General features: G+C 38.0%; 1 protein-coding gene across 1 annotated transcript in view; it reads left to right on the top strand.

Moving 5' to 3' along the window:
- The first annotated feature begins 2325 nt into the window (after positions 1 to 2325).
- mat2al (methionine adenosyltransferase II, alpha-like) overlaps positions 2326 to 15309 on the top strand; it is a 30991-nt gene continuing 18007 nt past the window's right edge. Inside the window, exons 1-2 of the mRNA XM_039758784.1 lie at positions 2326 to 2750; positions 13526 to 13603. Coding sequence (XP_039614718.1) covers positions 2669 to 2750; positions 13526 to 13603 — 160 coding nt within the window. The 5' untranslated portion in view covers positions 2326 to 2668. The remainder of the gene's footprint in view (positions 2751 to 13525; positions 13604 to 15309) is intronic.

Below are 15309 nucleotides of genomic sequence, written 5' to 3'. Positions count from 1 at the left end.
ACAATACAACATTTCTTTATATAGCACATTTTCATACAAAAAATGTAGCTCAAAGTGCTTTACATAATAAATAAATAAATAAATAAAAGACATAGTAGGAAATTAAAATAAGTCAACATTAAATAACATAGAATAAGAGTAAGGTCCAATGGCCAGGGAAGACAGAAAAAACAAAAACAAAAAAAAAACTCCAGACAGCTGGAGAAAAAAATAAAATCTGTAGAGATTCCAGACCATGAGACTGCCCAGTCCCCTCTGGGCATTCTACCTAACATAAATGAAACAGTCCTCTTTGGATTTAGGGTTCTCATGGAAGGACTCGATGATGACGGTCATGCAGACTTCTGGTTTTTAGTCCATCATTGTTGGAGCATCATGATGCTTTGAGTAGGTGCGCCACCACCACAAAGAAACTGGAAAAAGAAACAGAAGAGAGAGTAGGGGTCAGTATGGATTTTAGAGCCACCATGAATAGTTATTATGATGAATTGAACATACAGAGTATCAGGATTAAATTAAAGTGAAGTTATGAGAAGGCCATGTTAAAGTTATGTGTTTTTAACAGTTTTTTAAAGTGCTCCACTGTATTAGCCTGGCAAATTTCTATTGGCAGGCTATTCCAGATTTTAGGTGCATAACAGCAGAAAGCCACCTCACCACTTCTTGTAAGTTTTGCTCTTGGAATTTTAAGGAGACACGCATTTGAGGATCTAAGGTTACAATTTGGAATGTAAGGTGTAAGACACTCTGATATATAAGATGGAGCGAGATTATTTAAGGCTTTATAAACCATAAGCAGAATTTTAAAGTCAATCCTGAATGACACAGGTAATCAGTGTAGTGACATCAAAACTGGAGAAATGTGTTCGGATTTTCTTATCCTAGTTAGGATTCTAACAGCTGCATTCTGCACTAGTTGCAAACGATTTATGTCTTTTTTGGGTAGTCCTGAGAGGAGTGCATTACAGTAATCTAGTCGACTGAAAACAAAAGCGTGAACTAATTTCTCAGCATCTTTCAAGGATATAAGAGGTCTAACTTTTGCTATGTTTCATAAGTGAAAAAATGCTGTCCTAGTGGTCTGATGAATATGCGATTTAAAATTCAGGTTGCAGTCAACAGTTACCCCTAAGTTTTTTTACTTCCATCTTGACTTTTAATCCAAATGCATCAAGTTTATTTCTGATAACCTCATTATATCCATTAGTGCTAATCACTAAAAGTTTAGTTTTCTCATTATTTAGCTTGAGAAAATTACTATTCATCCATTCAGAAATACAAGTAAGACATTGTGTTAGTGTCGGTGTCATCAGCATAGCTGTGGTAGCTCACATTGTGCCCTGAGATAATCTGACCCAACAGAAGCATATAGATTGAGAAAAGCAGTGGACCCAGCATAGAGCCTTGTGGATAAAATGAGTTTCCTCCGCAGGGTGTCTGGGCTTTCCCTTAAAGATAGGGTGAGAAGCTCAGTCATCTGGGAGGAGCTCAGAGTAGAGCCGCTACTCCTTCGCATCGAGAGGAGTCAAATGAAGTGGCTCGGGCATCTGATCAGGATGCCTCCTGGACGCCTCCCCAATGAGATGTTCCGGGTACGTCCAACCGGGAGGAGGCCCAGGGAAGACCCAGGACACGCTGGAGGGACTATGTCTCTCGGTTGGCCTGGGAACGCCGCGGGATTCCCCCAGAAGTGCTAGAAGAAGTGGCCAGGGAGAGGGAAGTCTGGGTATCTCTGCTCAAGCTGCTGCCTCCGCGACCCGTTCTCGGATAAGCGGAAGAGGATGGATGGATGGATGGATGGATGGATATTTTTCCTTGTTCTCTCAGAGCCCTGTAAATGCCATCAGGTAAACTCCAAGTGAGAGTTAGCCCGTTTACCATAAATGTTTGATTGGTGGAGTGCTGCTGAGACGGTTGTTCTTCAAACAGGTTTTCCCATCTCAGCAGTCTGTTACAGTAACTATTGGCTTTTTGGTCACTGACCAAGTACCTTCTTTCCCAGATTGTCACTTTGGCTAGATGGCCTGGTTGGTCCAACCTTCTCCCATTTTACAATTGTGAACGCCACTGTGATCCCAGGAATACGCAAATCTTTAAAAATAGTTTTATATCCTTGCCCTACTCTATCCATCTATCTATCTATCTATCTATAAGGTAAGGTAGGAATGTGCACAGTGCTGTTCTCGAGTCAATTACCATGTAATTGAAAATGAAGAGTGATAGCAGGGATACTCTGATTATTACATGGTGATTAAAGTCCAAGGTTAAGTTTAAATTTGCTGCGGGAAATCCTTTCTTGGATGTCTGGCCAACTTGGAGTACGTCGCCAATTTCCAGTGCCATGGTCAGCGAGCAGTGAAGTGAATCTTAAAGGAAGAAATAATGACACAAAGGATAGCAAGCCTCATCGCGGACCCGTTCTAACGACGCCGGTTTTCTTTGATAACTGGCGAAGCAATTGACCCCGCCCCCAAGACCGAACACCCTCTTCCTTCCCAGCTGTCCTTTAACCGCGGCAGATGCGATCTGACAGGAGACAGTTAACTCGCACTGGATGGGCGGCGCTATCTATAGAGATTATTTTTGCCTTCAAGTCTAATTGCTATATTATTTCAAACGTCACCACTTTTAAGAAGAACTAAACTTTTACTTCGAACTAAAGCAAGACATGGATCATGCTAACGCGAGAAAGGCTAGACGTAGGAAAACTTTCCTCTTTACATCGGAATCAGTCGGGGAAGGACATTCCGGTGAGTTCCTAGGCCTTTATGTACTTTTATTTCGTTGCAGTTAATCGGCAATTAAGTCTTCTTGTGTCACATATAGTGTCTTTCACGTGTAGTTTTAGTAATGAGCATTCCGCGACAAGTTAATCAGACACTGAAGGAAATACGAGATTTGCACCTTAGCACCATTACCAGCTGACACTTTTCAGTAGCAGAATCGCCTGTATTAAACTTGTCGATCTTTGTCCTTAGATTGTGGTGCTGTTCATTTGTAAGCGTGTCATGCTTCTTGCACGACTTGCCTTTACTCAAGCCGCTCAGAAAGGCTGATGTGTGCGGAAAGCATTACATACATCACTTATGCTGCATATATAGCGCCTTTTGCCTCAGGATGTTTTGGAAACTACATATGAATACACTTCCAAGTAAGAGCATTTTTATTTCATTGTTGTTTCTGCTGTTTTTAAACTACTAATGAGAGACAAGGCGAAAATAAAACATAGTGCACTAAATACAAATGACAAACAAAACGACAAACCTCAACATATTTGAGGAGAGGTCTCATAGAGTTAATACATTTCTGGCTTAAAAAAAATTACAGTTAATTTGTTTTGTCCAGTTACTACCCCAAGAATCCATCATCCTGGGCCCTGCAATCACCCCTCAATAAAATACCAGTCCATTGCAACAGTGTGCAGATTTACAGAAGCCATTTAATCTAACATATTGTCTTTTTGTATTTTGGGAAGACAAGGGAGTGCCTGGTGAAAGGCATGGAAGAATCTGGAGAACATGCAGATGTAGTCAAACAAAAGACATCCCAACAATGGATTGAGCTGGGCTAAAGTACAGTGATGCGACAACACTGCCAGCCAGGCAATGACATCCATGCTAGAAGCTACCTGTCCATAATTAATTAATTAGTCAGGGCAGTGCAGCCTCTAGCCATACTGGGACCCTAGGCAGAGTCTTCTTCCCGCATCACCCTGCCACACACTTCCCTGAATCCACTACATTAGTTTTTCTTTGAACAATAAATACATACATAAATTATAAACAAAGAAGCACACATCACAAATATAACTATAACTTTTTAACATTAAATAAAAAAATATTTTTTAAAAATAATGAAAGCTTGAAAGTGAATGTGTAGGGATGCCTTTTTTGCATATCACAATAGCACAAATCTACATTTACTGGAGGCAAAATCATTTATTAGGCTGCCACACGACAGCTTCTGTTCGAGGTTTGAGTTGATGTTGATGATATCCAAGCTGCTTATTTGTTCTCGTGCCAGAGATGACCAGAAGTATGAGCTTAAGTTATGAAAAGCCTCACTCAGCAGATCCAGCTCTAACTGGACTCGAATTTTAATGGTATTTCATGGCAATGATACACCAATTGATTTGTCATGTCACTCATTTTCCAACCCACTATATCCTAACACAGGGTCTCTCGGTCTGCTGGAGCCAATCCCAGCCAACTCAGGGCGCAAGGCAGGAACAAATCCCAGGCAGGGTGCCCCAATTGATTTGTTTCCATTATAAATAAAAGCCTAATCTATACTAATAAAAGGCAAAGCCCTCACTGACTCACTCACTCACAGACTCGCTCACTCATCACTAATTCTCCAACTTCCCGTGTAGGTATAAGGCTGAAATTTGGCAGGTTCATTCCTTACAGCTTACTTACAAAAACTGGGCAGGTTTCATTTCGAAATTCTACGCGTAATGGTCATAACTGGAACCTATTTTTTCGTCCATATACTATAATAGACTTCTGCTCGATGCCCGTGGGAGGCGTAACTTAGTGCCTGCCCATATAAGGCTGTCCGTCAGCGGCAATCCAATAGAAACACTGCCGCTAAATATTCACGGGTGAAGGATTGTGCTTATGCAGAGGAAGATGAGATGGTCAGGGTGGTGTTTGGCACAAACTCAGCGAAACTGCGAGAGAAACTTTTAAGTGCCGGGTCTTAGCTAACATTAAATATAGCCATGGACATCGCATGAGATGGCACCAGCACAGCTGGGAACCTTTGATGCATGTACACCGAACTGACGTGAACTGACGCAGTGCACAGACAAAAAGCAACAGTTCCAAAGAGCGCTGAACAAAAACCGAATTACACAATTGAGAAGGCAGCAAAAAAAAATATGAAGCGTGTGACACATACAAGCATATTCATAAGTGCCACTACTGCGGAAACAAAGCACACGGTGGAAAAAGTCAATGTCCCGCTAAAGGAAGACAGTGTAAAAAAAAACCCGTGCATGCAGTGTGTCACGTCTCAGATAAAGAGGAAGACGAGCTGTTTATTGATGCAGTAAGAAACGAATCGATGAATGAAACCTGTCATCTTTACAACGATTGACAAACACGGAATGTAACTTGAACACAACACATCGTACAAATACAAACCTGATTGAAAGAAATAATGATAATCAAATCCTTGATGACAGCAACACTCATAGCACTCACAAAACAATTACTGTATATTGACAATCATGTTACGTTATTTTTAAAATGTTCCCTTTTCTTTTTCATAACTTCTTTAACACACTACTTCTCCGCTTCGCCTCTAGCACCGACGTCCGAGGTTCGATTCCCGAGAGGGGGTGCACTGAGTATGTACGTGCACTTCCTGATTCATTTTACCCTCACATCCCCTTGGTTTGAGACGTATGAAAAAATATGCGGTTAATGCAGAAAGACAGATCACCAATTGAAGCTTTATGAATAATGGATACTTTATTCGTCATCAATGATTGTTTTGGTAAAGCCATACTCAGTGTAATCATTAGATGAACAGTAAAAAAGTAAGAGCGAGGGGAGGGTGACTTAATGAGGCACGCAGGCGAAACCACAATAGCACGCGAGCTCGATGTAGTGCGTGTCAACTCAATCTGAATTGCGCGATCACATTCGAAAAAATATATCTTTTCAAGTTCTATTTAGTTGACACAAATATCTTTGGTTGGAATGTAAGGCGAATTTACTCTTTACATTTCTATAGTGAAGAAAAATTTATGCAATGATGCCTACATTTAACTTACATTCCTACCAAAGATATTTCTGTTGACTAAATAAAAATTCCTTCTATTTAAAATTTAAATAGAACTTGAACAGATACGATAGTTCATAATATCCACGCAGACTTGCACGTAAGAGCGAGTCATCCGTTTTAACAAGCAGCGTATTGCACTGATACGAAATAGCCTGCCCATTTAAATATTTATGAATGGATAAATAAATTAAGATTTTGTACAAATAATGTTTTTCATTTTTCTTCCTTGATGGATTCTGGCACCCCCAGCAACAGTTGCTCGCACCCCAAAGAGTGTGTATATATATGTATATGTGTGTGTGTGTGTGTATATGTATATATGTAGATATGTATGTATATGTATATATATGTTTATATATGTGTGTGTATGTGTGTATATATATATATATATATATGTATTTGTGTGTATATATGTGTGTGTATGTATGTATGTGTGTATATGTAGATATGTATATATATATGTATATATATGTGGATGAAAACCCTAAATACAAAGAGGACTGTTTGATTTATGTTAGGTAGATTGCCCAGAGGGACTGGGCGGTCTCTTGGTCTGGAACCCCTACAGATTTTTTTTTTTCTCCAGCCTTTGGAGTTTTTTTTTTGTTTTTTCTGTCTACCCTGGCCATCGGACCTTACTTATTCAATGTTAATTAATGTTGTCTTATTTTTATTTTTTATTGTGTCTTCTATTTTTCTTTTCTTCATTTTGTAAAGCACTTTGAGCTACATTTTTTTGTATGAAAATGTGCATTATAAATAAATGTTGTTGTTGTTGATGTATGTGTATATATGTATATACAGTATATATATGTATGTATATATGTGTGTGTGTATATATATATGTGTATATGTATATATGTATGGATATGTATATATATATATGTTTATATGTGTGTGTATATATATATATATATATATATATAATATATATATGACAGCAACACTCATCACTCACAACAGTGACAAAACAATTACATTGACAATCATGTTACATTATTTTCAAAATGTTTCTTTTTCTTTTTCATTACTTCTGTAACACACTACTTCTCCGCTGCTAAGCGCGAATATTTTGCTAGTTAGTAATAATAATAATAATTAATAATAAAAATAATAATGGTCCAGGGTGTCAATGTTCAGCCGCCCTATATTACTTGATATAGTCAATTGTATCACTTGTGACATGTGGAAAAACAATTTTAATACTACAACTACTACTATTATTAATTACAATAATAATTAAAAAAAACTACTAATATTACTACTACTGAACATTCTTATAAAACATAATTAATGGAGTAAATACAGAGTCAAAATAAAGCTCAATATTTTGATATTTAAAAAATGAAAACATGATTATATGACCTACACTTATGAATTTATCTAAACCTATCTAATGACAGCAGATAGCAATAAGGTAGTAACTAAATCAGTAACGTTATCTACCAATTAAATTAACAAACAGTTAAAGTTAATCTGAGGTAATTGTTCTTTTTGCATGTCAAACTTAACTTGCATGGTGCTTTCCCACAATTTAGCCAACTAGTCGGTAAGAGAGCCTGTGTGTGTTCGCGACATTTACGAACGTGTCTTCAATGCAACAACACTCAGAGCACTTCATATGTCAACTAATGGCAGCTTTTAACAACGTGTCGTGGTCCTGAGGTCTAAATGGCAGTAATGAATAATCCTCAGCCATGTGCCAGCTAAGTGCTATAACATTGGAGAATATCTGTTAAGCACTATTACACATAATGCTATTGCTACTCTGTTAAACCGCTAGCTTTAGTGTAGTGGCAACTGATGTAACATTAACTCTTTTAGGGCAGATGTGGACTTTTGTCAAAACAAGGGGGTTAAGACCGGATGTCGACTAAAGTAACCTCCAGGGGCAGAGGGAGTAAAAAAAAAAGCCATAAACGTCGATAAAACTTGCCATTTCATTATAGGTGGGCCCTCTTTGCTCGGAGGACTGTTAGACTCTTTGACTTCATATTGAATCCCGGCATGTGCGTGAGTAACATAGAGTAAACAGTGTCTAGAATAGCATCAACATCAGGCTAGAGAGAGCAAAGTAAATGGTCTTTGTGTGTTTTTTATTGCATATTATTGCTAAATCAGACTCTGACTTATTGAACTCAGATTTTGATGCAAGTGATCTGGAGATCTAAAATGAATGTCAGGTACCTGTATCAGCTGATCAGTCCCCAGCTGATCATGCATCTGACAAACCTACGGGAAAGTTCACCCTGGGAGGACTACCAGACCTAAATCTGTGGGAGGTAAGCTGGCAACTGGACTTCATCACACGACACAGTGTGCTAGTGGACGCTACGGATTACTGGCCACTTAACGACTGCACGCTGTTTTTTTTTCCGGAACATGCCTTTTAGCTTATGAATGATGATTCTAATGAAATAAGTCGGTGAATTGACATTATTGTAGTGGCTCATGGAACATAAAACAGTATGACATTTGTCATAAATAAGTATTTTATTTTGATTTATGTGTATAACCATTGCTTTGTGTGCTTTTTAGAAAACTGAGTTTTTTTTGGAAAAAATATTCTGCTCTACTAAATGAAAAAGAAAAAATAATTAGCCCTAAAAGAGTTAATAGGGTTATTGGAAGTTGGACAAATTAAAATTTTTAAACACATCGGTAAGTGCAGCACAAGCTGCTGCTTCATGCTTTCCTTTTTTTCTTTTCTGTGCTCCTGACTTGTGTTGACTGCTCATATTTCTGCTCATTAATGGAAAATTACCAGAACTGGAGAATGTTAATTTTTTCATAAAATAGCAACAACCCCAACAGAGTCAAGCTATAGACCTCCAGAGCTCTGTTCTGTTGAGAAGTTTATCACTTGACATTATACTTAGTGACGTTATGCAATCCACCCGGTTACCCCATCTCTTGGGGACAACCCACAAAACACATAGAACATAACAGTGGCAGCTTACATACCTAGACAAAATCAGAAATAAAGTGTGATGAACATAATTAAGAGAAATAAAAGAATCAAGATAGAACAGAAGAGGCATAAAACATGAATTAGAACCATATCCAGGGGAGGACTCCTGTCTGAGATAGGACACTGGTGTAGCATAGGAAACAAAAGATGTGGCAAAGTAAAATTAAACAGTCAACTACAACTGCAGACTTTGAATGCATTGCTAAATACTGATTATATTTAAAGTATAAGAATCTCTCAAATTAACTTATATTAAAAGTATTGTTCACCACCACTAATTACTTGAGTATTATGCTCTTCACTTTCACTCCTGCTTCTGGCATGCTAAAAATATTCTCCATAGCTTGATTAGATGGTGATTTTGCATTATTTTCCAACATTAGAAAGATTACAGTCAACATGAAGCATGGGTAAATGTTTAGAGGTAATCGTTATACTTCATAGTCATTGAATTTTGCAATTGCATTAGCCTAGTCAGGTTAGTTTAGGGCTACAATATAATTTATTTGCTTACAGTTTATGGCGTTTCATAGTAAAAATTATACCATTACAGTAAGCGACCTGGCAGGCTGGAGGGTTAAATAGAGAGCTACCATAAATAGATTTTGTTTCTGTACTGCCATTCAAACAGTGTTTTACTTTTTACTTTTGTGACATTGGTTCAATATTTTTCCAGAATCATCAAATTAAAAATAAAGAAATCCTGTCACAAGGTAGCCAGCCGTTCAGTTACATGTCTTTTGTAATGTCACACCACAGAGGTATACAGGTGCTGGTCATAAAATTAGAATATCATGACAAAGTTGATTTATTTCAGTAATTCCATTCAAAAAGTGAAACTTGCATATTAGATTTATTCATTACACACAGACTGATGTATTTCAAATGTTTATTTCTTTTAATTTTGATGATTATAACTGACAACTAATGAAAGTCCCAAATTCAGTATCTCGGAAAATTAGAATATCAATTAAGACCAATGCAAAAAAAGGATTTTTAGAAATGTTGGCCAACTAAAAGGTATGAACATGAAAAGTATGAGTATGTACAGCACTCAATATTTAGTTGGGGCTCCTTTGGCCTAGATTACTGCAGCAATGCGGCGTGGCATGGAGTTGATCAGTCTGTGACACTGCTCAGGTGTTATGAGAGCCCATGTTGCTCTGATAGTGGCCTTCAGCTCTTCTGAATTGTTGGGTCTGGCGTATTACATCTTCTTCTTCACAATACCCCATAGATTGTCTATGGGCTTAGGGTCAGGCGAGTTTGCTGGCCAATCAAGAACAGGGATACCTTAAACCAGATACTGGTAGCTTTGGCACTGTGTGCAGGTGCCAGGTCCTGTTGGAAAATGAAATCTGCATCTCCATAAAGTTCGTCAGCAGCAGTAAGCACAAAGTGCTCTAAAAGTTCCTGGTAGACGGCTGCGTTGACCTCGGACCTCAGAAAACACAATGGACCAACACCAGCAGATGACATGGCACCCCAAACCATCACTGACTGTGGACCTCAAGCAATGTGGATTCTGTGCCTCTCCTCTCTTCCTCCAGACTCTGAGATCTTGATTTCCAAAGGAAATGCAACATTTACTTCAATCAGAAAACATAACTTTGGACCACTCAGCAGCAGTTTTGTCTTTAGCCCAGGCGAGACGCTTCTGACGCTGTCTCTTGTTCAAGAGTGGCTTGACACAAGGAATGTGACAGCTGAAACCCATGTCTTGCATACGTCTGTGCGTGGCGGTTCTTGAAGCACTGACTCCAGCTGCAGTCCACTCTTTGTGAATCTCCCCCACAGTTTTGAATGGGGTTTGTTTCACAATCCTCTCCAGGGTGCGGTTATCCCTATTGCTTGTACACTTTTTTTCTACCACATCTTGTCCTTCCCTTCGCCTCTCCATTAATGTGCTTGGACACAGAGCTCTGTGAACAGCCAGCCTCTTTAGCAATGACCTTTTGTGTCTTGCCCTCCTTGTGCAGGGTGTCAATGGTCGTCTTTTGGACAACTGTCAAGTCAGCAGTCTTCCCCATGATTGTGTAGCCTACAGAACTAGACTGAGAGACCATTTAAAGGCTTTTGCAGGTGTTTTGAGTTAATTAGCTGATTAGAGTGTGGCACCAGGTGTCTTCAATATTGAACCTTTTCACAATATTCTAATTTTCCAAGATACTGAATTTGGGACATTCATTAGTTATCAGTTATAATCATCAAAATTAAAAGAAATTAACATTTGAAATACATCCGTCTGTGTGTAATGAATGAATCTAATATACAAGTTTCACTCTTTGAATGGAATTACTAAAATAAATCAACTTTGTCATGATATTCTAATTTTATGACCGGCACCTGTATTTTTCTGATAAGAGTTTTGGAGATACATTCGGCAGTGATGAATCCTCTGAAAAAACATTTGAGTGCTTGCCATCATGAGCTGACAAATCTTGCACTATAAAGAATTTGAAATCAGCATGTAGCTGGTGTTCATGTTTGTTTTTAAGGCCGCATCTGTCTGATGAATTCATTTGTTTTAACAGATAGACAGATATTGATACACAGTCATATCAGATTTGAAACACTTGCAAACTGAATCAAAACACTGTAACGGTAGTCTAAATGTAGCCTTTGTAGGCTGTGTAGTCAAACACAGCCAGGATGGACTTTTTAGCATTTTTACCAGCACAAATGTTCGCTACCATCACTCCAGCAGAATTGCACACCCATAAATGGCACCTAAGTAAAGTGGAAAACTCAGAAAAGTGAACGCCAATACCATGGATTGACATGAGCCTTCGAAATGCGCTTCGAAAAGGGCGCTGTTTTGATTTTTGGATGTTCGCTGTGTGGCGAGGCATTGTGAACTGCATTATATGAAGTTTAAAATTCTTAAAATTAAAACATTTCTCACAGTTTTTGAAGGTAATATATAAATAAGGCCCTGAATATGTATTTAATTCTTAAAGTAAACACACTTAACCTTTTTCTAATATAAAAAAATGTCATATGAAAATGCCACTCTTACCAAACTGCTGCTCATCACTTCACTCCACATGCTGGCTCTGAATATAATGAAATAAATCAATGTTACACAACAGTGTAACATGCTCTCTCTGTATTACAGCTACAACACAGACGGATTTTGAATTCAGACCCTGCAGAACTCAATTAATTGAATCCAAATAAAAACATACTGTACATTGTTCATGGCCTCATGCTGTCTGAGCATCATCTATAGGTGCTATTGGAGGTTAGGTCTAAAAGGACAGGGGTTTACATTTGTGTTGAAATGTGTTCCCACTTCTGCTTTTTACATTGGGGCAGAGGGGTGTTTGCTTGAAATTGGTGGCACAGCCTGCAAGTTCTGGAACTTGAGTTTGGTACCCAAGAAATGTCTTCATCTTCTTCTTCCATAGCTTTTCCCATTTTTATACAAGGCAGCTGTATTTAACTAGACTTCCCCACACTCGCCAATCTTCATATTTGCTCCCATTTAATCCTGTCTCCCTCATATCTTCACTTATACAATCCATCCACCTCAGCTTTGATCTCCCCCCCTTATTGTTCCCTCCAAATCTAATTTTATGACCCTGCCACCTACATAGTTGTCATCTCTTCTCATTACTTAACCATACCATTGCAGCAGTTCCCTTAGATCCTCTTCGAGACGTCCACAACTTTTGCTGTTTTCCTCATCTTTTCATTTTTGATGTTATCAATTTTTGTCACTCCACATGTCCACCTCAGCTTCCTCATGTCAGCTACTTCTGGCTTCCTCTCTTGGGTGTTCTTCAGGGCCCGTGTTTCAGCTCCATACATCATAACTGGTCTGACTACCATCTTATAGAGTCTTCCCTTCATCGTAACAGTTATTCTTTGATCATATAACACACCAGACAGCTGTTTCCAGTTGTTCCAAACTATCTGGATCGCATGGTGTACCTCACTATCTAATCCAGCATTTGCTGTCACGTAGGAACTAAGGTATTTAAATGTATTTATCCTTTTTAATCTCTCTGACAGCAACTGAATGCCTCCTTCTCAATGTTCTTCTTTAAACCACATATACAGTAATTCATCTTAAATTCCCTATCCTGCATAGTCTCTCTCTATAGATCAAGCTTTGTTGCAGTTCCCCTCTGTTGGAGGCAATGAGAACTACTTATATATCACCAGCAAAGAACACGGACCAAGGTGCTTGTTGTATGAGTTCACTACTTAGGATGTCCATTATAAGAGCAAAAATGTAAGGGCTTAAGGATGATATTTGGTGGAGTCCATCCTTAGTTCTAACACTACTCTTGACTTTGGTCTTAGAATCATAACGCATATCTTTCACTAGCCTTACATACTTCCCAGGATTCCAATTCCCCAGAAAGGACTGTGGATAAATGGCCAGAGGTGAATTGTGAGAAAGAAAGGCTGTCTGGACAGGCAGTAGCACAGTTTGAGCATGAAATAAATGACAGGAAGTGCTTCTTTACAGGGGGCAAATTAGAAAAGTGGTAGTGGACATTTACCTTGCCTCGGCTTATCTTTAATATGTTGTTATGTTGAGTTATTCCCTTTAATCATCTATTTTATTAACAAAAGATTTTTGCACGTTTCAGGTTATGGGATTATTGCATTTTGCATGAGGGTGTGGGCTTGGGCAGAAATGTAAATTGAAGTGTAATTATCGTGTATTTCATTTTAACATAATTATTATACGTTTTTTTTCAGTGCATGTATTGAATTGCTACAATTTGTTTTTCCCTTTTGTTTCAGATAAGATGTGTGACCAGATTAGTGATGCTGTCTTAGATGCCTATATTTCTTTGGACCCAGACTCCAAGGTTGCTTGTGGTAAGATGTAATATATATTGTTTACATAGAATTAAAGAATTTAATCCAGTTGTTCATTGGTTTGGACATGTGCAGAGGAGAGATGCTGGGTAATTTTGGGAGAAGGATGCTAAGGATAGAGCTTCCAGGTAAGAGGAAAAGAGGAAGGCCTAAGAGAAGGTTTATGGATGTGATGAGAGAGGACATGCAAGTGATGGGTGTAACAGAACAAGGTGACGAGGACAGGAAGATATGGAAGAAGATGATCCGCTGTGGTGACCCCTAATGGGAGCAGCCGAAAGAAGAAGAAGAAGTGAGGAGGTCTGATAAAAGATCAGTCATGTTAAAGCTTACCTCATCACTTCTCTGTGCTGTTTGTCTATATGTACAGAATTGACCCAGTTCACACAAAAGATGTATTTCTAAAGTTAAAATGTTTTATTATATGGTCCATTGATGGAGTGCCCATAAAATAGTTAATTTAATTCATTTAAAATGCATGGATTCTTTAAAATAAAATTTCTAACTATGGAAAGAAAGTCACATCACATAAACATTAATTAAAGTATGTAGGATAATGGTTTTAATTGGAGAAACTTTCAGATTGTAAGAGGTTATTTTATTAGGAATCATTAAAGGAATCTATGCATTTAATTGAATTCAATTCATTTTTGTATGGGCAACCCATGATTTTATTTTTAGTCGTATATCACCAACAAAACTTTAGTATAAGAAAAAAAATATTTTTTTACTTTTTAGTGTATTTTTGAATAAAATCATATCATTTAAAAATCTTTTTTTTATGTATTTTTAGCCATCCTAATGTTACAAAAACCTTGACTTGGGTGGGAAGGCGATTTGACAGAGATGACATTAGCGACAAAGTGGAATTGACCCAACTATCTTAAAGTGAAATGTAACATTCATACACAATCATTTCTCATTTCAGAAAATCCTTACCACAGTGAAATTTTACAAGTGTGAAGTACTGGAAATGTGCGTTTGTCTATTGAATAATCAAACCTTCAATCTTTCTTAGAAAGGCCAGACACTTTATTCATGGAGCCAACTGCTAAATCACTGAAAAGTGTATTTTGCCAAATTTGAATATTAATGATGAAAAATTGGTCAAATTAAAAAAAAATGAGTTTAAGTACACTGGTCTCGAACCTTCGACCATTTTATTGAATCGTCCAACACACTGACCCCTTCACTAACAGTGCTTAACTGTCATATTGAAGTAATTTGACAAAACTATCAATTAATCAAAATGATTTTTTTAATTAATTTGTCTACATTGGTATTGAACCTTCGACCGTTTGATGGCAAGTCCAACACACTAATCGCTTGAGCAACACTGCTAATTTTTCATATATGTGTGTTTTGGCTAAAACACTCTATATATGTGTAATCGCTAAATCTGTACTAATAAAAGGCAAAGCCCTCACTGACTGACTGACTGACTGACTTATCACTAATTCTCCAACTTCCCGTGTAGGTAGAAGGCTGAAATTTGGCAGGCTCATTCCTTACAGCTTACTTACAAAAGTTGGGCAGGTTTCATTTCGAAATTCTATGCGTAATGGTCATAAATGGAAGCTATTTTTCTCCATATAATGTAATGGAGTTGAGTTCGATGGCCATGGGGGCGGAGTTTCGTGTGACATCATCACACCTCCCACGTAATCACGTGAACTGACACATACTGTACAAGCATATTCATGCCT

Source organism: Polypterus senegalus, chromosome 7 (assembly GCF_016835505.1).
Source record: "Polypterus senegalus isolate Bchr_013 chromosome 7, ASM1683550v1, whole genome shotgun sequence".
NCBI classification, from domain to species: Eukaryota; Metazoa; Chordata; class Cladistia; order Polypteriformes; family Polypteridae; genus Polypterus; species Polypterus senegalus.
Note: the sequence above shows the minus strand (reverse complement) of the source record. Positions and strands in the feature narration are given on the sequence as shown.